Raw genomic sequence first — 25,386 nt, forward strand, 5'->3', positions numbered from 1 at the left:
TATTTGTTTTTATGTTCAATTCTTCTTTGCTTGAGGACAAGCAAACCTTTAAGTTTGATGTTGACGCTTCGCTTAAGGGTTTTCTATTTATTCCTATGGCACCAAAAGGGAGGCGAATCATCTTCGCTGAGGAGCACAACCTGAAGAATAAACGACTGCTAGGATAACTAAGGTGGTTGAGTTCCTTTCATTTTTTATTCCTCCCCTCTTTGTCTATGTTATGTTCCGGTTTTCTGCTATTTTGCTTTGTTTGTTGCATGATCCTTTATTAGTTAGAATTCGAGGACTAGTTTAGTTCTCCCTATTGCTTTAATTCTGAAAAGATGTCTCACGTATTACTCACTGAGCTTAAATTCAAATAAAAAAATACAGGAGTGATATATTGCATGAGAAAGTGAGTCTATATTGAAGAATAGTCTTATTTACTTAAATATAGTGGTATTTTCTATGATTTTGAATGCATGACATGAACAGTGCATATTTTTAATAGTGAAGTTTATGAATGTTAAAATTGTTGGCTCTTGAAAGAATGATGAAAAAAAGAGAAATGTTATTGATAATCTGAAAAATCATAAAATTTATTCTTGAAGCAAGAAAAAGCAGTGAAAACTACGAAGCTTGCGAAAAAATATAAAATAAAATAAAATAAAGAAAAAGAAAGAAAAAAAGCAAGCAGAAAAAGCCAATAACCCTTTAAACTAAAAGGCAAAGGGTAAAAAGGATCCAAGGCTTTGAGTATTAATGGATAAGAGGGCCCAAAGGAATAAAATCCTGGCCTAAGCGGCTAAATCAAGTTGTCCCTAACCATGTGCTGGTGGCGTGAAGGTGTCAAGTGAAAAGCTTGAAACTGAGCGGTTAAAGTCGTGATCCAAAACAAAAAGAGTGTTCTTAAGAACTCTGGACACCTCTAACTGGGGACTCTAACAAAGCTGAGTCACAATCTGAAAAGGTTCACCCAATTATGTGTCTGTGCCATTTATGTATCCGGTGGTAATAATGGAAAACAAAATACTTAGGGTAACGGTCAAGACTCATAAAGTAGCTGTGTTCAAGAATCAACATATTGAACTAGGAGAATCAATAACACTATCTGAATTCTGAGTTCCTTTGGATGCCAATCATTTTGAACTTCAAAGGATAAAATGAGATGCCAAAACTGTTCAGGATTGCAGTTGTAAACCCCACTATAAGAAGAGACATGGGCTTAATCGAACTCTCATTCTCATGCAAATTCACATCCTAAGCTTATATTAGTTTTTGTTGCTTGAGGACAAGCAACAGTTTAAGTTTGGTGTTGTGATGTGTGAACATCTTTCCTATCTTTTCCTAGTGAATTTGCATGTAATTTGTTGAGTTTAATTAAGAATTAATTATATTTTAGCCACTATGGATGCTTTTTTGAGTTTTGTGCAATACTGTTTATTTTAGGTAGCATTCGGCTGCATTTGATGGAGTTTCTGCAGCACAAAAATCAAAGGAGATGGCATCGAGGAGCGACGCTTACGCGTGCCTGACGCGTGCGCGTGATTTGGAAATATCCATGGCGACGCGTACGCGTAATTTGAAGATTTGCTCAGTGACGCATGCGCGTGACTGACGCGTACGCGTGACTCGCGGAAAATACCATTGACGCGTGCGCGTGACCGACGCGTACGCGTGACATGCGTAACGTGCAAAAAAAATGCAGAAAGGCACTGGGGGTGATTTCTGGGCTGTTTTGACCTAGTTTGAAGCCTAGAAAACACAGATTAGAAGCTGCAGAATGGACAAATCAAGTGGCCCCCACGCATCAGCTGAAGACTTGTTAATTCGAATTTAAATTCAAATTTGATTTTTAAAAAGGAAAAGATATTATTTTAATTTTAATTTTAGAATTTTAATTTTTAAATTATTAGGATTAGTTATAAAAGGGGATTCAGATCCATCAGATTGGAACTCGGTGAATCCTTATTTTCCCTCTGAATTATGAACAACTAATCCTCCATTGTTAAGGTTAGGAGCTCTGTTTATTTCTATGGATTAATTTAATTACTTTTTCTATTTTAATTCATGTATGGATTTATAATTTAAGAATTGTTTTCGCTCTTTATCTTATGAATTTGGGTGGAACGGAAGTATGACCCTCTTTCTACTTGAGTTCTTGTAAAACTTGGAAAAGCTCTTTACTTGAACAACAGCTTGAAAACATATTCTCTTAAATTTTAATTATCTGGATTTAACGGGATACGTGACATATAATCCCTCTATTTTTGCGTAATTAGTGTTTTTGTGGCATACAAACTGGAATTTGATCATCACCCTCTAATTGGAATTAATTGACCAAGAAATTGGCTGTTAATGAATTTTAGAGGAGACTAGGAAGGTCTAAGGAATTAGGGTCTAATCACATATAATTTACCATAAATTAAATTCTACATAATTAAAATAGTTAGTAAGAAAAGTTAATCCGGAAGAATAGATAACTCTGAAACCTTAACTATCTTCTCCATATTTTCTTCCCAAAGTATTTACTTGCCTTTTTCAATATTCTTTATATCGTTTAATGTCTTTTATATTGCATCTCAACACTATTTTCTATTTGTCTAACTAATCCTATGAAACACTATTGTTGCTTAATCCATCAATTCTCGTGGGATCGACCCTTACTCACGTTAGGTATTACTTGGTAAGACCCGGTGTACTTGCCGGTTAGTCTGTGGTTAAAAAATCCGCACCAAGTTTTTGGCGCCGTTGCTGGGGATTGATTGTGATTGACAACTATTCGTTGTTTGATTTTTTAGATTAGATAATTTTTATTTTATTAATATTAATTTTCTTGATTTCGCTATTTATTTTTTTTCTTTTTTCCGTTCTTTTGTTTTCGTTTCCCTGTTTCCTTTTTTTATTTTACTTCTTTTTATTTTTTTTCCTTTAAAAAAATAACTTTACGTCATTTTTTTCTTTTTTTTCGTTACACTTTCTTTCGTTTACTTTCCCCCTCCCCTTTATACCGTATCTTTTTTTTATTTAATTAAAAAAAACAAAAAAAATATAAATAAATAAATAATTAGCATTAATACTTTTTTTTTATTTCTGAAATTAAGTTTGGTGTCACTTAGTGATTTTGTTTTATTTTACTTATCTATACTTTAAAAAAAATTCGAAAGTTTTAATTTTTTTGGTTGTTTTGTTTTATTATTTTACACAGGTTACCTCACAGGGACTTTTCTGCACTCTGACGTAGAGAGTCACATCTTTTCTTGTCTTCTGTTTGTTTATGCGCAGGAACAGAGATAAAGAACATCTTTTAGACTTTGATCCTGAACCTAAAAGAACTTTCAGGCGGCGTTTGCAACAAGCAAGACTTTACAAGGCTGCAGAATCCACTATGGATCCTTATAATAATGCTAATGCCAATGTGGCAAATCCAAATGGGGATGAGCAACAAATGAGAGTGCTTGGCTCTTATTCTGCCCCTACTGCGGATCTTTATGGAAAAAGCATTGTGGTGCCTCCTATAGCTGCAAACAACTTTGAGTTGAAGTCACAATTGGTCACCCTGGTGCAACAAAACTGCCAATATCATGGACTTTCTCATGAAGATCCAAATCAGTTTATATCCGATTTTCTGTAGATTTGTGATACTGTGAAGACAAATAGAGTGAACCCAGAGGTGTACAAACTCATGCTTTTTCCGTTTGCTCTGAGGGATAAAGCAAAGCTGTGGTTAGATTCCCAACCAAAGGAGAGTCTGAATACTTGGAAAAAGGTTGTTAAAGAATTTCTCACTAAATTTTTCCCACCAAAGAAGCTGACTAAGCTCAGGTTGAAGGTTCAGACTTTCAGATAGAAGGAGGGTGAAACTCTTTATGAAGCTTGGGAGAGATACAAGATACTGACTAGGCAATGCCCTCCGGACATGTTCTCTAAATGAACCCAACTTGATATCTTTTATGAAGGTTTGGGTGAGATGTCCAAGATGAGCCTAGACACTTTTACAGGCGGTTCACTGCACAAGAAGAAGACACCAGAGGAGACTATTGAGCTGATTGAATTGGTTGCAAGCAACCAATATTTATACTCATCTAACAGGAATCCTGTGAACTCTGAGACCCCTCAGAAGAGAGGCGTGTTGGAAGTAGAAGCTGTTAATGCTCTTCTTGTTCAGAAAAAGCTAATGTCTCAGCAAATAAATCTACTTACTCAATAGATGAGTGGCATGCAAGTCTCAGCTATCAACACACAAAATTCACCACAAGAAATCTCCTATGACATAACAGGTAATTTTGGAAAAAATGATAATTATGATTATGCTCAACCTTCTTTTGAAAAGGTGAATTACATGGGGAGTGGTCCTAGGAATCCCAACAATGATCCATATTCTAAGACATACAATCAGGGGTGAAGGAATCACCCAAATTTTGGATGGAGAGATCAACCTCAGAGACCTCAGAACTTCAACAATAGTTCTCAAGGCGGTTTCCAGCAGAACAATGATTTGGAAGCAATATTGACAGGTTTTAGACAGAAAACCAGAGCATCCATCAAGAACCTGAAGATTCAAATGGGTCAATTAGCCACAAAGTTAATGAAATTGATCAGCGGACCACTAATAACCTTCCTGGTAACACAATTCCAAATATAAGAGAGGAATGCAAGGCTATCACCGTAATAAGTGAACAAGTATCAAGTACGGAAGCACAAGTTATGCAGGAAACCAGAGCCTCCATTAGAAACTTAGAGGTGCTAGTGGGCCAACTGAGCAAGCAAATACTTGAGAAGTCTGCAAGTACATTTCAAGAGGATACAGTGGTGAACCCAAGAGAAGATTGCAAGGTTATTCAATTGAGAAGTGGTAAAGTATCTGGCTCTGAGACCAAGGCCAATGAAGAGCTAGTTGAAAAGGAAGCTCCAGAGGAGAAGAAGGAAGAAGTAGAGCACGCCCCTCCAAAGTGTGCGGACAACCCATTTCCATACTCTCTTGACACTTATCCTACATTGCCAAAGGCTCTTGAGTACAAACCAAAAATGTCATATCCTCAGAGACTTCAAAAGGATACCAAGGACAAGCAGTTTTCAAAGTTCTTGGAAGTCTTCAGAAAGTTGCAAATAAATATTCATTTTGCTAAGGTTTTGGAACAAATGCCTCTCTATGACAAGTTCATGAAGGAGCTGTTGTCAAAAAAGAAGTCTTTAATGGGAGATGAGACAGTGGTCCTGACTAAAGAATGCAGTGCCATCATTCAGAATAACTTACCAAAGAAGATGCCAGATCCAGGGAGGTTTCAAATTCCATGCACCATTAGGAGCACAACCTTTGAGAAAGCGTTATGTGATTTGGGAGCAAGCATCAATTTAATGCCCTTATCTGTGATGAAGAAGCTGCAGATCTAAGAGGCACAACCCACAAAGATAGCATTACAGATGGCAGACAAATCTATGAAGCCTGCATACGGATTAGTGGAGAATATCTTGGTCAAAGTGAAAAAGTTCTTCCTCCCAGCAGATTTTGTAATTCTTGATACAGGGGAGAATAAGAATGCCTCTATAATTCTAGGAAAATCATTCCTAGCCACTGGAAGAGCTCTAATTGATGTAGAAGTGGGTGAATTAGTGCTTAGAGTGTATAATGAGCAACTGGTCTTTCATGTCTTCAAAGATATACATTCAACAGGTGAAGAAGAGAGGTGCATGCAGGCTTAGCTTATTGATCCAAACCTTTAAGAACTCCCTGATGATACACAGCAGAGTCTGCAACTCAAACCTCCTTTGGTGACAATCAGTAAAATTCTTCTTGACATCAAACTTAAATTTGGTGTTGGAAATGCATCATCCACCAAGGAAGAGGTTCCCAAAAAGAAGAAAATACACAGGAGATGGAGAAACAAAAAGATCCCCACTGAAGGTTTCTCCCCAGGAATGAAAGTGGTGTTGACTAAGACTCCAGCATGGATTTATATAGTAAACAAAATCCTCTCTCTAGAGCATATTGAGCTAATTTATGAAGACATAGGAAAGAAGTTAAAAGTAGGGTGAACAGCTGAGCCCCTATGATCCCCCTCCTTAGAGGAGCTGATCGTCAAGCTAGTGACGTTAAAGAAACGCTTGTTGGGAGGCAACCCGATGATTTCATATCCTTGGTTATTTTTCGTAGTAGTAGTTTTCTTTCTTATTTAATTTTTACTGAATTTTACTATTTTACTGATCATGCAGCTATTTTATCACAGGAACCGAACACCTCAGGCTATATTTCAAAAAAAAAAAAGAGAGCACACGACGCGCAAGCGTCGCTGACGCGTACGCGTCATATGGGTATGCGTGAAAAAAAATAAAAGTGAACAGAGAGTTGCGCGGGAGTGGCGCAGGAAGTGTGCCTGGCACACAAATTGGCTCACGCGTACGCGTCCATGAAGCGTGCGCGTCATTTGCGACTTTGGCATTCCACGCGTACGCGTCAAGCACGCGCACGCGTGGATGAGTGAAATCGGCGTAAAAGGTGTTTGGCCAGAGAGTTATGCTGGTGTGAGGCTGGAACTATGCTGGATGCACAAGCCCCACCACGCGGACGCGTCCCTAACGCGCTCGCGTCGTTTTCCCATCCTGGCCATCAACGCATACGCGTCCCTGACACGTACGCGTCACTTGAAATTCATGCGGTCCACGCGTACGCGTGCCTTACGCGTATGCGTCGCATGCAACGCCCAATTAAATCACCTAAGCGCTTGATTTCAAATCATTCACCCCCAAAATCCTAATTCTCTCTTGTTCTTTTATCCTTATATTCTTCTTTCCTCTTACTATTTGTTTTTATTTTCAGTTCTTCTTTGCTTGAGGACAAGCAAACCTTTAAGTTTGGTGTTGACGCTTCGCTTAAGGGTTTTCTGTTTATTCCTATGGCACCAAAAGGGAGGCGAATCATCTTCGCTGAGAAGCACAACCTAAAAAATAAACGACTGCTAGAATAAATAAGGTGGTTGAGTTCCTTTCATTTTTTATTCCTCCCCTCTTTGTCTATGTTATGTTCCGATTTTCTGCTACTTTGCTTTGTTTGTTGCATGATCCTTTATTAGTTAGAATCCTAGGACTAGTTTAGTTCTTCCTATTGCTTTAATTCTGAAAAGATGTCTCATGTATTACTCACTGAGCTTAAATTCAAATCAAAAAATACAAGAGTGATATATTGCATGAGAAAGTGGGTCTATATTGAAGAATAGTCTTATTTACTTAAATATGGTGGTATTTTCTGTGATTCTGAATGCATGACATGAACAGTGCATATTTTTAATAGTGAAGTTTATGAATGTTAAAATTGTTGGCTCTTGAAAGAATGATGAAAAAAAGAGAAATGTTATTGATAATCTGAAAAATCATAAAATTTATTCTTGAAGCAAGAAAAAGCAGTGAAAACTACGAAGCTTGCGAAAAAAATATAAAATAAAATAAAATAAAGAATCTAAGGCAAAGGGTAAAAAGGATCTAAAGCTTTGAGCATTAATGGATAGAAGGGTCCAAAGGAATAAAATCCTGGCCTAAGCGGCTAAATCAAGCTGTCCCTAACCATGTGCTTGTGGCGTGAAGGTGTCAAGTGAAAAGCTTGAGACTGAGCGGTTAAAGTCGTGATTCAAAACAAAAAGAGTGTGCTTAAGAACTCTGGACACCTCTAACTGGGGACTCTAGCAAAACTGAGTCACAATCTGAAAAGGTTCACCCAATTATGTGTCTATGGCATTTATGTATCCGGTGGTAATATTGGAAAACAAAATGCTTAAGGTCACGGTCAAGACTCATAAAGTAGCTGTGTTCAAGAATCAACATACTAAACTAGGAGAATCAATAACACTATCTGAATTCTGAGTTCCTATGGATGCCAATCATTTTGAACTTCAGAGGATAAAATGAGATGCCAAAACTGTTCAGGATTGCAGTTGTAAACCCCACTATAAGAAGAGACATGGGCTTAATCGAACTCTCATTCTCATGCAAATTCACATCCTAAGCTTATATTAGTTTTTGTTGCTTGAGGACAAGCAACAGTTTAAGTTTGGTGTTGTGATGCGTGAACATCTTTCCTATCTTTTCCTAGTGAATTTGCATGTAATTTGTTGAGTTTAATTAAGAATTAATTATATTTTAGCCACTATGAATGCTTTTTTGAGTTTTGTGCAATACTGTTTATTTTAGGTAGCATTCGGCTGCATTTGATGGAGTTTCTGCAGCACAAAAATCAAAGGAGATGGCAGCGAGGAGCGACGCTTACGCGTGCCTGACACGTGCGTGTGATTTGGAAATATCCATGGCGACGCGTACGCGTAATTTGAAGATTTGCTCAGCGACGCATGCACGTGACTGACGCGTACGCGTGACTCGCGGAAAAGACCATTGATGCGTGCGCGTGACCGACGCGTACGCGTGACATGCGTAACGTGCAAAAAAAACGCAGAAAGACGCTGGGGTGATTTCTGGGCTGTTTTGACCTAGTTTGAAGCCCAGAAAACACAGATTAGAAGCTGCAGAATGGACAAATCAAGTGGCCCCCACCCATCAGCTGAAGACTTGTTAATTCGAATTTAAATTCAAAATTGATTTTTAAATAGGAAAAGATATTATTTTAATTTTAATTTTAATTTTAATTTTAATTTTAATTTTAGAATTTTGATTTTTAAATTATTAGGATTAGTTATTAAAGGGGATTCAGATCCATCAGATTGGAACTCAGTGAATCCTTATTTTCCCTCTCAATTATGAGCAACTAATCCTCCATTGTTAAGGTTAGGAGCTCTGTCTATTTCTATGGATTAATTTAATTACTTTTTCTATTTTAATTCATGTATGGATTTATAATTTAAGAATTGTTTTCGCTCTTTATCTTATGAATTTGGGTAGAACGGAAGTATGACCCTCTTTCTACTTGAGTTCTTGTAAAACTTGGAAAAGCTCTTTACTTGAACAACAGCTTGAAAACATATTCTCCTAAATTTTAATTATCTGGATTTAACGGGGATACGTGACATATAATCCCTTTATTTTTGGGTAATTAGAGTTTTTGTGGCATACAAACTGGAATTTGATCATCACCCTCTAATTGGAATTAATTGACCAAGGAATTGGCTGTTAATGAATTTTAGAAGAGACTAGGAAGGTCTAAGGAATTAGGGTCTAGTCACATATAGTTTGCCATAAATTAAATTCTACATAATTAAAATAGTTAGTAAGAAAAGTTAATCCGAAAGAATAGATAACTCTGAAGCCTTATCTATCTTCTCCATATTTTCTTCCCAAAGTATTTACTTGCCTTTTTTCAATATTCTTTATATCGTTTAATGTCTTTTATATTGCATCTCAACATTATTTTCTGTTTGTCTAACTAATCCTATCAAACACTATTGTTGCTTAATCCATCAATTCTCGTGGAATCGACTCTTACTCACGTAAGGTATTTCTTGGTACGACCCGGTGCACTTGTCGGTTAGTCTGTGGTTAGAAAATCTGCACCAATCCATCCCATTAAGTTTACTTCTATGATTAAAGTATGTCAAATAGGCTTAGTCAACATCAACCCATAAGTCTCAATCTAACTACTAATTAGTTTAGTACCATACTAGTGTCAATAAGCATCAAATTGGCTAACAAAAGTTCCAAAATCATCAATTCAATTAGACCCAATGACTGAAGGTTTAATTCCCTTAGCCTAGGCCAAGAGTGTAAGAAACTACTCTATAACTAGTGAAAACAATTAATCAAACACTTGATGTGCAATAATTAAAGACATAAATAAATTGCAAAATTAAATAGAAATTAAAACTACTCACTAATAATTATCAACAATAATAATTAAGATAAAGCTATTGAAGCATAAAAACATCAATGCATTAATAAAAATTCAAAGTTAACAAGGTTCACAACTTGAGAAATAAAAGAAAAAGTAAGATAAAAGAAAACTACTAGTAAAATATCTAAGCAAAAAGAAAGCTAAAGAACTATAATTAAAGTGATAAAAATTGAAATTAACAAGATTCAATCCAGAAATTAAAGCAAAAGACAATCAAAGAACACTAAAATCTAGAGAGAATTGAGAGTTTCTCTCTCTAGAAGAACTAAAAACCAAAAATTGCCTCATTTTCTCATAGGAAGGACGGGTGGTTCTAGACTCGGAGATGCTTTGTGAGCTTAGCAAGCAGCCTATAAAACAACAATGGGCATGAGTCCATTCCTGTTGATCTACGGAAAAGCATGTCACCTCCCGGTGGAGATTGATTGAACATTTGAGAACAAGGCATATTGGGCGGTGAAATAGCGCAATTCGGGTTTGGAAAAGGTCAGAGTTGAAAGAAAGTTGCAGCTAGAAAAACTGGAGTGTTTAAGGTTAAAAGCGTATGAGAACTCAAGACTCTATAAGGAGAAAGCCAAAGCGGTGCATGACCGGCATCTAAAGAGAAAGGAGTTTAGAGTTGGTGACCAAGTGCTACTATACAATTCAAGAATGAGGTTGATGCCTGAAAAGTTAAAGTCAAGATAGGGAGGTCCATGCACGGTAGAGAAGGTTGAGCCTTATGATGTCATTCATGTGAGTCATCCCACAAACCCTAGCTTTCTCAAAGTGAACGGTCACCGACTCAAGCTCTATCATGGTGTAAAGCCCAAAAGCAACAAGGAGTTGGAGATCTTTCTTTTGAAGGATCCTCCCAAAGAAGAAAACTAAGTTTTATGACTGTCCAACTTAAGGATGTTAAAGAAAAGTATTAGGTGGGAGACACCCCACCATGGTAAGATCTTCTAATTTTCTTATTTTCTTATTTCTTACATACGCGGCTATATTGCTGCATACGCATCTATGCTTTTTTGGACCATATCGCGTACGCGGAAGGGCGCCGCGTACGCGACCTATAAATGTCGGTCTAGAAAATTCTAAGGTTTTCAAACTTAACGTTGCAAGTATATCCTAAACCGACAAGTGATCCCCAATCAAAGTTTAGAAAAATGTCACAAGAATCGAATCAATTACTCGAAGTAGGATCCCAAGTCGTTCTCCTTAGAACTTGCATTTGAATGCGCATCATTATTAGAAAAATTGGGGGATTTTGAATCGCTTCCGGAAAAAGTAAAGTGACTAAAATCTAAAAGTAATGAACAATTAACAATTAAATTGAAACAACTTGAAATATCAACCAAGTAATCGACTATCTAACAAGCATGCAATAAGATGATGGCAATAAAAAGGCATATAACTAAGAAATATGAAATTAAGCTAAAAGAGCTAAGGGATTAAAGTCAACAAAAAAGGATCACAATCAATTAATCCAAAAAGCCTTGGATAGAGGTGAGAACTAAATTTTCTATCCTCGTTATCATCCTCAATTGTGATGGGAATTGTATATTACTCTTACTTAATTATCCTCTAACAACTGAAGGAAAGTCAAGTGAGTACAATTGACTTTAGTCCACAATTACTAATCAAATCCTAATGAAATATTAGCCTTAGTGGAATTTAAGCCAACTAACAACCTTCAATTACCAATCAATATTAAATTTTTACAATCCAAGCATCTCTAATAGCTCAACCCCAAAGCCAAAAATAGAAATTTACTCCATATTCATAAATTGCATTTTCACATACACTTGGTGGGCATTAATAAGAAACATCATAAAATTGAGAAATTAACCCAAAATTAAATCTACCCACTACCAATTATCAACAATAGTTGCAAATCCTCCCCCAATAGTGCTAAGCTTATGATGTTTCTGATTAATGCCCACCAAGTATTTATGAAAATGCAATTTATGAATATGAAGTAGATTTTTATTCTTGGCTTTGGGGTTGAGCAATTGGAGACCCTTGAATTGTTAAAATCTAATATTGATTGGTAATTGAAGATAGCTAGTTGGCTTAAATTCCACTAAAGCTAATCTTTCATTAGGATTTGATTAGAAATTGTGGACTAGAATCAATTGTTCTCACTTGACTTTTCTTCAATTGTTAGAGGATAACTAAGTAAGAGTAATACACAATTATCATCACAATCGAGGATGATAATGAGGATAGAAAATCTAGTTCTCATCCCTAGCCAAAGCTTTTTGGATTGATTGATTGTCATCCCTTTTTGTTGACTTTAATCCCTTAATTCTTTTAGCTTAATTTCATATTTCTTAGTTATATGCCATTTTTATTGCCATCATCTTATTGCATGCTTGTTAGATAGTCAATTACTTGGTTGATATTTCTAGTTGTTTCAATTTAATTGTTAATTGTTTATTACTTTTAGATTTTAGGTACTTTACTTTTTTTTTTTAGGCAATTCAAAACCCCCCAATTTCCTAATCAACGATGTACATTCAATGGCAAGTCCTAGGAAGCACGATCCAAGATCCTACTCTCAGTAATTGATTTGATTCTTGTGACACTTTTCTAAACTTTAATTGGAGATCACATGTCGGTTTAGGCTATACTTACAATGTTCGAGTTTAAAAGCCTTAGAATTTTTTAGACTGACATTTATGCTTCGTCAAGCATGGCTCGCCAAGTCATGGTTGTAGATGAGAATGTCATCAAAGATGACCAAGATGAATATCTGGAGTAAGGGTTTAAGAATGTCGTTCATCAAGGCTTGGAAAGAACTAGGAGCGTTGGTCAAGCCAAATGGCATGACTAAAAACTCGTAATGGCCTCACGAGCCTGTAAGGCAGTCTTGTGGATGTCTGAGTCTCGCATCCGAATCTGGTGGCATCCAGATTTTAAATCTAGCTTAGAGAAAACTACAACCCTCACCAATTCATCTAGTAGGACTGTAATACCATTTAATGCCCTATAATCAATACAGAACCTCTAGCTACCATCCTTTTTCTTCACCAATAGGATCAAGCTAGCATATGGACTAGAGCTCGGACAAAGTATCCCTAAAGCCAGCATATCTCTAACCATTTGTTCAATCACTGATTTCTGATGATGAAGGTAACAGTAGGGCCTTATGTTCAGGATTAAGGCTCCTTCCTTCAAAGGAATCGCATGATCATGGTGACGGTGTGATGACAATCTTGGTAAGGTTTGAAAAACCTTAGCATTAGAATCTAAAACCATTTGTATCACTTCCGCAACCTGAGATATAGTGGTAGCCTGTAAACTCATAGGCCACAGCTATACTATAAATGCTTCTCCCCCTTCTTGAATGGACAGAACTACAGATTGAAGGTGCATGCTGAAATAGCATAGGTCTGGATCTCCCTGCAAATAACCATGTTGCTCTCAATCTAAAATTGACGGCAGGATTTTCTGAAGTTTGCTATGATGTCCCCAGCTTATCTAGCAAAGTGAACCCCAAGACAAACTCCGCTTCGTCAGTTGGGAAGATGAAGAAATTTTCCTTGATTGACAACTCCTTAAAATTGAGGGTTACATCTAAGCATCTTCCTTGTCCTCCCGAATCTCTGCTGTCAACTACCCTGACTTGGAACTTATGGGTGCTATCAACCTTTAAACCCAGTTCTATGACAATCTCTGGTGTCGCGAAGTTGTCCGAGGCTACACATTCTATCAAGATGCGGACACGGCGGCTGTTCACCTCCCTCCAAGCCTTAATGGACCTATGATGGCCACTCAAGCTCATGAATTTGAGTTCCAATTGCTCCTATTCGCGTATTTCTGGAACAACCTCATATCATAACCAATCAGCCTCATAGTTTCATTCCATAATCAACCGCTTGAACTCCTTGCTTTTGTAGACATGATCTGCGGGTGTAAGGTTCATTGCAGAGGAAGCATTCCCCCTTTGCATGCTTCCCCCTATACTCATTGCAAATATGCCTCAACCTACGCCTCTTTAATGGATCTATGGATCTGGCCCTGCATATGTACCCTTGTTTGCATCAGAAATGGACGCAGTAGCAGGGTGCATAGCTTTGTTTGCAATGAAGTTGGAAGCGATGAAATTGGTAGTAGGTACCTTACTCCCACTGCGCCCTAATACACCACGCAAGGCAATGTTTCGATTTTCTACTTTCTGTGCCAACTCCATTAGTTTATCCACAGAAATAATTTGCATTTTTCACACACTTCAGGCTTCAGTCTGTTCATGGTCATGTCAATCAACAATTCCAACACGATTCCGCGAAGAGGCCGAGCATGAAGCATAAATTTGGGTGACATAATCCCTAACCGAGTTCATCTGCTTCAGTTTCAGCAGCATTTGATATGGACTCTGTAGTTGCTCAGGCTGAAAGTGCCGCCATTGAAGCACCGGCGCAGTTGCCTCCCACCACCAGAACCATGTGAACTCCCTCCCTCCCATCGCGAATGTGGCAAAAGTGAGCCATTCCTCCACCAGCACTGCGCGAAGCAAGAAGAATTGCTCCATTAGTTCGATCCAAACCACCGCGAAAGATCGAAAGCTCTAGCTTCCACCATTGCTCCGACGCACTTTGATTTCCCAATAACGAACCTGAGGCATGGTGCAATCCTGGTGAACCATGATCGTTCCAATTAGGAGCGTGATTTTCGAACGAATCCATCCTAGAATCAAATCGCTGCAACATCTTTTGCATCGATCGAAACATCTCCATTCATGACTCACTTGTATCAAATCGTGCCTCCCTTTTCCTCGATCACGATTGAACCATTCAGCACCAAGATTCTCGAGCTTTTGATACCATTTGATAGAATCATGGACTAGCAGAAGGTTAGGATTTTATTACTGCACAGAGACTACAATTCGCACTCCCTAGAATGTTCTACACAGTTGGAACTACCAACTTCGGGAGAGAGTTCTCTCCGATTCTAACTGAATTAACAAACAGAAAAGCATAGAAACAAAGCTAACTACAACCCAACTATTTATAGGTAGTTAGGAGTAGAGTTTAACTATCCAATCAGCCAGCTAGACCAAGCTAAAACTGCTACTTACCTTTTCTCTTGTAAAATAGCCCAAACCTGTTACCAGTCGTAATTCTATCAAAATTTTTATAATGGCAAATATTAAGATATGTTTATAGAAAGCTGATCTTCTCAATCCTGCCAAGATTCATGAACAAATTGCATATATACTTTGTTGCATTTTCTTATTTCACCTAAACAAATAGAATAAAGTAATGTTTATGATGACGCTAATTAGATTTTTTTTTTTTTTTTTTATGGTTGCTAATTAGAAGTTATCCTAGATTTAACAAACAAATAAAGAAGAAATAAAAATCCATTACATTAAGTTTAGAAATATAAGCTAAACATGCTAGTATGAGCTAGGCCAGATCAAAATAGACGTCCTCGTCATTTATATTACCATTTACCGCAGAACATTCCTATTATAATTCAAGTTTAAGTACGATGGAGACTCTTATATGTGTGTTTGCAACTGGACCCCAAATATATTCAAATATAAGTCCTTAATCAATTTATAGAAAAATAAACATTTTAAAAGTGCTTCTAATGATATTATAATTACTCAATTCAGGGTAGGGTTGGTAATTGAACAAATCCCTAGATAAGCACTCTAGGATTAAAGCTCTTGATATTGCAAGTAAAATTCACTTGAGGTTGTAAATCCACTTCCCTGATGATCACAAACCATCAATTTGGAGCTACATTTTACCAGTTGTTTATTTCAACATTCAAGTCCCCTTCCAAGCCACAATTCGATGAAATCTATCTCCATACAATTACAGAAGTAAAATTGTTTTAATAAGGATCAGGGTTTGTACCTATAGGCTTTGTTTCCAAATACACTAGTATAGCAGATACAATACAAATGATGCATTGTCCCCAGCTGGCAGCACAAACCAGCCACTACACTAGTATAGCAAATTCATTTTAAATGTTGTAAAAAAAGGTCAAAAACTCAAACTTGAAGATACATAGATCAATATTTCTTAATACTTAATACAAAGAAGTCACAGCTTAAATGACAGAGCAATCAAAGTGTTCAAGACTGTAAAAAGGGGCCAACGGCTGGAGAGGTAAAGCTGTGTAAAACACTAAAACTTGATGAGCTAAGTGAGCAAACACTGCAGAGTGTGTGAAACGGGTGGGAATCAGGAAAGACTAAAATAAGGATGAATTACCTGAGGAAAGGCCAAAAACAGAGGCTGTCACTATAAAAAAATCCACATTCTGCAATGTAGGATGTGTTTCGTCTAAGGAATGGAGGCTGAGAGACCCTAAATTCACTCTCTGGGTGATGGATCAGGTGATCCAAAACCTTCCTAGAAAAGCCAGAAACATTTGTTTTAATTTAAGGGTGGGCAAAACAGAGAGTTTGATTTATGATGACTATAGCAGCCAGTATGGCCTCTATTCAAGCTGTGGTTCACAGTTATGACAATAGATATGGTACTGAAATATGGCATTACAAGCATTACTCTGAAGGAAACCGAAAATCAAACCTTTTTTCATATCAGAATGAAAACATCTACCCCAATTTTCTGAAATAATTGAATCGCTGCAATTCTTCTTATCAAGTGTTTTCCCCATGAATAGAAGTGTAGCTTATCATACCCAGCAGGAATTCAACTTTCTAGAATACTAGACCACTAGCAAAAGGTGTCAAAGTCTCCCACCAAATATTGATGGTTTTTCAAGTCATAATTCTACATGGAGCAATGAGCATATCCTTTACATATCAATGACAAATTTCCATCTTATATGGCCACTGAGGCTGAGGGTCAAAACTTACATATCTTTGATGTAGATGGGAAATTATCTGCATATATCTAAGAACTATCTTCCTGAGGGTCAAAACTGTTTAAAATGATGAAAATTTAGTAAATCCACAGCTGGGCTATTTTAAGTCACAAATTAAACCTATGGACTTGAATGTTTGATAGAAGTGCTGAACACCAGTCCGAAATACACCCTTACTAAAAAAAGCCAATACTACCAGTGCCAATTCAATGAATTCATTGAACTTGTACTACAGCTTAAGCAGTTCAACATCAAGATCAGGAGACACGAAACAATACCAAAAACAGAACAACAAAAGCATGTAATATAAGCAATAACAATTTCATGCCATCTCACTAATATCCCTCAATACTACTCTCGTAAGTCTTAAGTTTCTCCTAACCAAAACCTGAACGGATAAGAATATCTAAAGCCCAAGAAGCGATAAACCTTCGGGAAGATAATTCAAACAAATGGTACAAAAGTAGAAGTCTTAAATACTGTTTATATGATCAAAACTATAGTAACTACTTTGTGAGGCAAACCTGTTTTCTTCCTTCCCGTTCAACCAAAAAAATCTCATAAGATAAAATAAAATTCATAGCAAATCTCATAAGCATAGTTTGAACTCACTATATAATCATAGACACAAAATTTAATATTAAAGTTATAAATCAAAGCGCAAAAACGAGATGTTTCATTTTTTTCTTTTTTCTTTTTTCTTTCTTCTTTTACCCTAAAACCCGAATATGGAGTTATGTAGTAGTGTTGCAGAAAAGCAAGAGGTTCATTTCAAATAGATCATTTTCAGAGAGAGCATACTAGAAAGATAACGCACCATGAATATGACAAGGATTTTGGTTCCTAAAACAGCAACTCTTGCATGATTCATAGGGACACCTGCAGCACAGGAAACACCAAGAATAAACAACCATAGAGGTGACAATGGAATAGACACAAATTTAGGCATAAAATCTTATTATAATTTACAGGTGATTTTGCAAGTACTATATCATATTACCTTTGAATTTTCTTCTTTTTTTCTACTTTATTTATTTATTTATTTGTTCGGTCCCTTGCCCCTTTTGTTTGCAGGAGGACTAAAATTAGATATATTATCATATCATATTTTCATGGAAAGAACGTATTTAAGTTCGAATAAAGAAAATGGTGGAAAGAGAACTGAAATGACCTAGAACGAGCGACATTGCCGCATTGCTTGCACTTTGGCTTGTTTTGGCCGCGTTGGAATTTGGGCGAAGGCGTCTCCGCACGATTCGCGGGAACCGCTAGGGTTCCTGTCTTCGACGACGAAGGTAACGCGGTCGCTGGAGTGGAGGTGGCGTTGGCAGCATCGTCGGGGTTCGTGGTGAGCGCTGGCGAAGCCGCCATAAACGAGAGCACGAGCTTCTTCGTCCTTCGCAGAAAATTAGTTGAATTCAACGACAACTGCACCCAACAAACACAAACAGGGAGTGTCTTTTATTCTCTTCCTTCATTTTTTGAATAAAATACTGAATAAACTATTATTTTTAGTTACAAATATTTTGAAAGAATTTAATTTTAATATACTATTAATTTTTAATATAAAATATTTTTATATGTGTATTTAATTATATAATGTTACGGTAAAAATAATTATTTTTTATATTAATTATGTAAATAGTCATTTAAAATGACGGATGTAATTATATATCAGTGCATTTAAATTAATTCATTTTAAAATTAAAATTACAACTATAAAAAATAGAATTTAAACAATATAATTCAAAATTCTCAAATTATCCTTTTCTCTAACCTAACTTAATTTAAAATTTTCACTTACATTCTCTTTTCACCGGAACCCAAACAGTTTGCAGTCATCACCCTAATTCAAATAAGAGTTTAATTTTGATGTGCTAATAATGTAAAGCGTTTTATATAATTATGTAATTACATCTATTTTGTTGGATGACCATTCAAACCATCATGACTTTCTCTCCAGAGTTCTGATTGCCACACTGTTTACGGCCACGCGAAGCTCATCTCATCCTGTACAATTTTATCTAAAAAGATTGGTAAGAATTTTGAATTCTCTTACCCTATTTTCGCAGCATGTGTTAAATTCGAGTCTGAGCTTTGGGTATTGAGAAATCTTGTGATTTTGATGGTTTAGGGGTACTCTAGAATGAGCTCTAGCTGGGTTTCATCATATATTCTAGTAGACAAATTTTAAGAATCAATTCCTTGTGTTTATGGTATTTTATGAAATCCTAGTATATTGAGAATTGTGTATATTATGTGAAAATAGTATAGAGTGATATTAAAAGCACTATAATTGATCATTAATGAGGTTTGAAACTAAGGCTTGGTGGAAATTCACAAGTAAAAGGCTTGATTTTGACTTCCAAGAGGTATGGTTTAAGTTTTATTTAAATATCGTATAATGTAGTATGAAACTCTAAGCTAGATGCTCCTAAGATTAAGTTTGAATTGTGTATTTAGTCAGAATTGATATGTGTAGATGATGTGTTGTTGCAATTGATGATTGGATGAGGATTGTGTAATTATGCATAGTTGATGTGTTGTGGAAATTGATTATTTGGATGATGATTATATATTTATGAGTTATGTATTGAATTGCTGGATGTTGGGCCGGAGGCCATGAATTTGGTACGGAGGCCAGAAAAGGTAAGATTTGATAAGTTGGTAATTGAAATGTATGTGGATGCTTGAGATTGAAATGGTAAAGATTGGAATTTGGATTGAGGAAATTAGGTAATGATTGTTAGAATAGTGGAATTGAGGACTTGAGGTGTGAAATAGATGAATTTTGAGTTGAAATGTGTGAATGGAGTAGGTTTGAGTTTGGTTGACTGTGAATGTGTGGATTGAAGTGGTTTGGGGTCATTTTGTTGAGTTAAAACTATTTTGATTTGTGAACTTTTGAAAAAGTTGGTAAATTCTATTTTTGGTTAAAAACCAATTTTCGGCCAACTTTGGCGGACCGTAACTCGGTCCTCAAAGTTAAAAATTTTACAAAACTAGATTTTTATGAAAATTTATTTATTGATCTTTCCAACGGTTCAAGAATGATTGAAAAATAAATTTTGTGAAAAAAGATATGAAGGATTGAAATTTAGGCTGAAAAACTGGTTTTTATAGCATATCAGCTTTTTCACACTCTCATAGGCCATGCGTATGTGAAACTCATCATGCATACGCAGGAGTTGGTCTCTGCCAGCATCCATGCATACGTGCAAGTCATGTGTACGCGAGCAAGCCCTACTGCCCAAACCTTCCGCATACGCGAAGGTGGTCCGTGTACGTGAGTTTTGAAAATTTATACTCATGCATATGCGAACATGTGCATGCGTACGTGACAACCCCTGTTTTTCTAAAAAGTGAAATTTTAAGCTCTCAACCATCCTCGAGCCTTCTAAACCTTTATAATCCCTAATAAGAGTCTAAAACCAATGTAATTAAGGATAGAGGAGTTAGAAATGAGATTTAATAAAATGTGTTGGTGAATTGATAAGAGATGAAAAAATTTTGAAGATGGTGTATGATGAGGAATAATGTGATGATGAATGGTAAATGATTATGATGAAGGATGATAATAAATGAGTTTAATTATAATTGAATATGAATTGAGATGAGATTGACGGGGAGATTGTTAATGAAATTGATAAAGAAATTAATAATGAAATTGATAATAAAATTAATATTGAAAATGATTCTTATTGAAACATACCTGCCTTGGTAGATGCAGTGACGCTGCTTCACTTGTTCGGGTTAGGGTTTGAGTCTCCAAGTTAGGGTTTGCCTAATTGTTTATCTGTGTTTAACTACTATCTGATCTATTTGTTGTAACTGCTATCTATATATGTGTTTTCTTTGTCTATTTTGTATGTGTATGTATCTGAGAGACCCTCATATGGTGGAGGCGTGATGAGGGCTATTCCACTCGATGCTTAAGAGGTTTGAAGGAAACAGAAGATGTAGAGTTAGATTAGAATTAGAATCTCTTAAATAGATTACCGAAATTTTTGGTTTAGTATGGACTTTAAGTTTGATTTGGGTCATCAAACTTATAGGATTGCCTCTGACTTTTCCGGGACCTTATATATTATCTATGTAGGAACCTTTACCATGATGAGCACCCGCGGTTCTTATTCCATACATATATTGTTGTTTTTCAGATGCAGATCAAGAGGCACCTCGTTGAGCATCTGGAAAACCTCCATGCAAGCGAAGAACTATCTTTTGGGCCTTTACTTTTGTGTTTATATTGTATATATGTAGTTTTGTTCTCCTATATATATAACTTGTAATTTGTCCCTTCTAGAGATTGACTTGGAGAAACAAGTGTATTTATCTTGTCTTTTGGGATACTTTTAAGATGTATATATATATATATATATATATATATATATATATATATATATATATATATGTATGTATGTATGTATGGATACTTTGGCCGGCCTTTGCTTCGCAGGGTTGAGTCTAGAGTTTGATAATTATATCTTTGGAACTCTAATCCTTATATGTATATTACTCTTTTCCTTTCGATTTTTTATCCTTATACGCTTACCCGGACGTGAGTGATATGATTTTCTGTTATGCTTTTGTTTAACTTATTTTTCAAGGCCCCTAGCTATAATTTTTTTCAACTATATTTATATATTATCTTTTATTTTAGAGGTCGTAATACCTCACCACCTCTGCTTTACAATTTAAGCGTAAGGCTTTGTATGGTAGGGTGTTACACATCATGTGCATTTGTATGATTTATTTGACTATGCACTTTGTGTTTTGGCTTGCCTAATTGTTTATCTATATCTATATGCTACAGGACTTAAATGTCTTATCTATTTTCTTAATTGTGCATTACTTGTATGCCTTGTATGTGTCTACTTTGAGCGATCCCTTATGCTGGTAGAGGTGATGCTGAGGGTTGTTCTAAACTAGCGATTAGGAGGTTTGTAGAGAACTGAAATTGAAGAGATAGATTAGAATTCTCTGGTAGAATTACCATTTTTCTAGTTAATGAAAACTCTAGGCTCTGATCTAGGTTGTAGAAGTTTAGGATTACCTTCGGCTTCCCGGAGTCTTATATCTTATCTATTGGGCATTGTTACCATACTGAGAACTTCTGGTTCTCATTCCATACATATATTTGTTATTTTTCAGATGCAGGACGCGAAGCATCTTGCTGAGCATGCTGAAGACTCATCTACTTTTGGGATTTTCCGATTATGTACTTATCTTTCATATTGATAAACCCCATTTTGAGGGTTTATCTTGTGCTTAATTTAGGGAATTTTATCAACTTTTCTCACATTTATTCAATGAAATAGCATGGTTTTGTAATTCTCCCTTAATTTGTGCTTAAGTGTGAAAACATGCTTTTTAGGCCTTTAATTTGCTAGTTTTAATTCACCTTTGATTCCACTAGATGCCTTGATGTGTTTGTTAGTGAATTCAGGTTGAAAAGGCTAGGAATGGATAAAAGGAGTGAAGAGAAAAGCATGAAAAGTGGAGAATTCATGGAAAATCAAGAATTTGGAGAGCATACATCGACGCGCACGCGTAACACACGCGCACGCGTGGATATGAATTCGTATGGCGATGCGTACGTGTGATATGATGCGTACACATGGGAAGTAAAAATGCTAATCGACGCGTACGCGTGACCCATGCGGACGCGTTGCAGCTCGCACGTGACCTCATTAAAGTGAAAACGCTGGGGGCAATTTCTGAGCTTTCCAGGTCCAAATCCAACTGATCCCAGAGACTATTTCATGCAGAATTGAAGATTGGACAAGGGGGAGCACTTGGATGAATGATGATGAGCCTTTAGTTAGTTTTCTAGAGAGAGAAGCTCCCTCTTCTCTCTAGAATTAGGTTAGGATTAGGTTAATTCTTCTTAGATTTATGTTTGATTTCATGTTTTCATTTTGTTTTCCTTTCAATTTCTTGTTGTTACATCCTTGTTCTCTTAGTTTCCTTGTCAATTTCCCTTTTTATGTCTCTCTTATATTGATACACTATTGTTGGATTTGGATTTCCTTTTATGCAATTTATGTTTTATGTTCCCTTGTTGTTTAATTGAATTATTGTTATTGTTTCTTCATAATTGGGTAGTTGTAGATTTAATACTCTTGTTGTCAATTTGCCATGCTTTCCTTTTATGCATTCCAAGTGTTTGATGAAATGCTTGGAAGGATGTTAGAGTAGATTTTTCTCTTCTTGGCTTGAGTTGAGTAATTGGAGATTCTTAAGTTATCAAACTCTTTTGTTGATTGATAATTGGAAGTTGCTAGTTGACTAGAATGCCACTAAAGCTAGTCTTTCCTTAGGATTTGACTAGGACTTGTTGATTCAAGTTGATTATATCCACTTGACTTTCCTTCATAGTTAGAGGTTAACTAAGTGGAGCAATGGACAATTCTTGTCACAATTGATGATGATAACAAGGATAGGACTTCTAGTTCTCATCCCTTGCTAAGAGCTTTCTTAGTTATTAGTTTATTTCTTTTGCTATTTACATTTCTTGTCCCTTATTCAAAATCCCAAAATATACTTTCCCATAACCAATAACAAGAACACTTCCCTGCAATTTCTTGAGAGACGACCCGAGGTTTAAACACTTCAGTTATTTTTATTGGGGTTTGTACTTGTGACAAACATATTTTTTATTAAGGATTATTTGTTGGTTTAGAACTATACTTGCAACAAAAATTTATTGTGAAATTCTATACCGACAAAATTTCTCACATCAAAATGGCGCCGTTGCCGGGGACATTGGAAATGTGTGCCTTGTTATTGGTTATTGTACATATGTTAATATTGTGAATAACTTGCTCTATTATTGGTTTGCTTGTTTGAGTTAGTATTTAGATTTTATCTCCTTGTTTTTGTACTTTTTGTTTTTGTCTCTGCTATTATGAATTCTCACCCTTTTGGCTATGGGTGTGGTTACAACTATGTTGTAGGAAGTGGAGATTACAATGATAATATGTATCAAGGATGGAACAATCAAAGGTGGGAGGAGCCTCAAGCTCATAGACAACCTTCTTGGCAACAACCTCCTCCGGTCTCTTATAGGTATAATTTCACTCCTAATGCATATCAATCCAATGGCTATGGTAGACCTCCATGTGACTATCAACAAGCATACGCCTATGAGCCTCACCCTCAACATAGCCCTCAACCACCATACTCACAAGCCTATTCTACCATACACCCTCCTATCCACCCCAAACCCTAATGGATGATTCTCTCACTCTATTCCTTCAAAGGCAAGAAGAGATGAAAAGGGAGGTACTAGAATTCACGGCCACCTTGACCAAAGTGGTAAACTCTTCGGTCTCCCAATTCTCATGCACTCAAAGTACTTCTGCAGCTACATGTGGAGAATCAAATGAAGAGTGTAGCATGAAGGAAAGATTGAAAAATCCGGTGGAAAATAAGGGATTAGATTTTGTATTGGAATAATTGGAGGAAGCTATGATTGTTGAAGAAGAGGAAGAAGTGTTGAAGACTTAAGAGATGCGGAACCACCATGGAAATCTCAAGCACCTCCCTCCAAGAAGCTTATTGATATTGAGGAGAGTGTACAACCGCCAAGGCATATCATAGTAGGAGACTTTGAAGGGGTTGATCAAGAGATGGATTCGATCATTGATGAATTCTTATCTATAATTGAATCCTCTCCTATTGGACATAAAGTTGAGCAAATGTTAAGTTCCATCATTGAGGACAACTCTACACCAAGTGATATTGGTGACCTTGTTGAAGATTCTTCTAATGGATGCGAAGTTGATGATGAAATAGACTTTACCACAACCTCTCAAATTTGATTTGGTTGATGATGAGGAGGAGTTGGAAGAAGTTAACGAGCAAGGAGAAGTTGGAAGAAGTTGTCAAGAGGTGGAAGTCACCAAAGAAGAACACAAAAGAGTGGAGCTTGTAAAGCCATTGGAAATACCTTTCCCCAAGCCATCACCATCCATTCTTTCATTCAAGTGGGTAATCTCGTATCACTAAGCTTTATGATTCCACTTGAATATGGTTTGCTTGAGACAGATAGGCAACTTAGAGCTCTTTGTGGCTTTAAGAGCAAAAGGGAGATGGTTATTGGTTGGCATTGTAAATCAAAGTTCATGATGGTTACATGTTCAAGGCTTAATAGCAAGGGTTGGTGTAGAGCTAGATTATTTGGGTCTAGAAGAATGTTTTGGGGCTCAAATGAGAATTCGGCGTGCTTACCACCCAATTGGAATCACGATGATCAATTAGAAGATGGGTGTGAAAATAAGATATACGACCCCAAATCACAATATGAAAAGCAATTTTGGGAGCTCATATCTTGGGAAGAACTGCACCCAAGCTTGGTGAAGACGGTTGGAAATTCTGACAACCGTTTGAGAAGCAAGCATCCTTGGAGATTCAAGGATGAGTACAAGCATAAACCACCTTGACAAAGAGCTCTCCATAAGTCCAACTTAAGGACGTAAACTAAAAGTGCTAGGTGGGAGACACCCACCATGGTAACCTCTTTCCATTCTCTTGTAGATATAATTAATGAGTGATTTGAGTTGCCATGGTAGGTAGTTTTTCTTCTTTGAGTATTCTTGTTTTAATGCTTTGGTTGTTAGTTTGTTTGAATTGCACCTTTTATTTCGCTTGAAGTGCAAGTTTTGTTAGTGTGGTATTTGAAAATTTTTCGAAAACTAAAAGATTTGTTGTTAATTTGCATTTTGGTTGGTTTTGAGTTGTAG

General features: G+C 36.4%; 1 protein-coding gene and 1 non-coding gene across 3 annotated transcripts; both read right to left on the reverse strand.

Annotated features, from left to right (window-relative positions):
- Positions 1-3,796: 3,796 nt before the first annotated feature.
- Positions 3,797-3,905, reverse strand: LOC112725661 (small nucleolar RNA R71). Its single transcript, XR_003164754.1, has one exon. It is a non-coding gene; the product is annotated as a small nucleolar RNA R71 (small nucleolar RNA).
- An 11,295-nt stretch (positions 3,906-15,200) lies between these two features.
- Positions 15,201-18,091, reverse strand: LOC112720711 (uncharacterized). Of its 2 annotated transcripts, none has more exons than XM_025771755.3 (3): positions 17,811-18,091; positions 17,457-17,518; positions 15,201-15,604 (listed from the first exon to the last, which is right to left on the reverse strand). In XM_025771755.3, the coding sequence occupies exons 1-3, from the start codon at positions 18,008-18,010 to the stop codon at positions 15,564-15,566; spliced, it is 303 nt and encodes a 100-aa protein (XP_025627540.1). In that variant the 5' UTR covers positions 18,011-18,091; the 3' UTR covers positions 15,201-15,563. The 2 variants fall into 2 exon arrangements, with proteins under 2 accessions (XP_025627540.1, XP_025627541.1); XM_025771756.3 differs by lacking the exon at positions 15,201-15,604 and adding an exon at positions 15,619-16,161.
- Positions 18,092-25,386: the final 7,295 nt, after the last annotated feature.

Source organism: Arachis hypogaea, chromosome 11 (genome assembly GCF_003086295.3).
Source record: "Arachis hypogaea cultivar Tifrunner chromosome 11, arahy.Tifrunner.gnm2.J5K5, whole genome shotgun sequence".
Taxonomy (NCBI): Eukaryota; Viridiplantae; Streptophyta; class Magnoliopsida; order Fabales; family Fabaceae; genus Arachis; species Arachis hypogaea.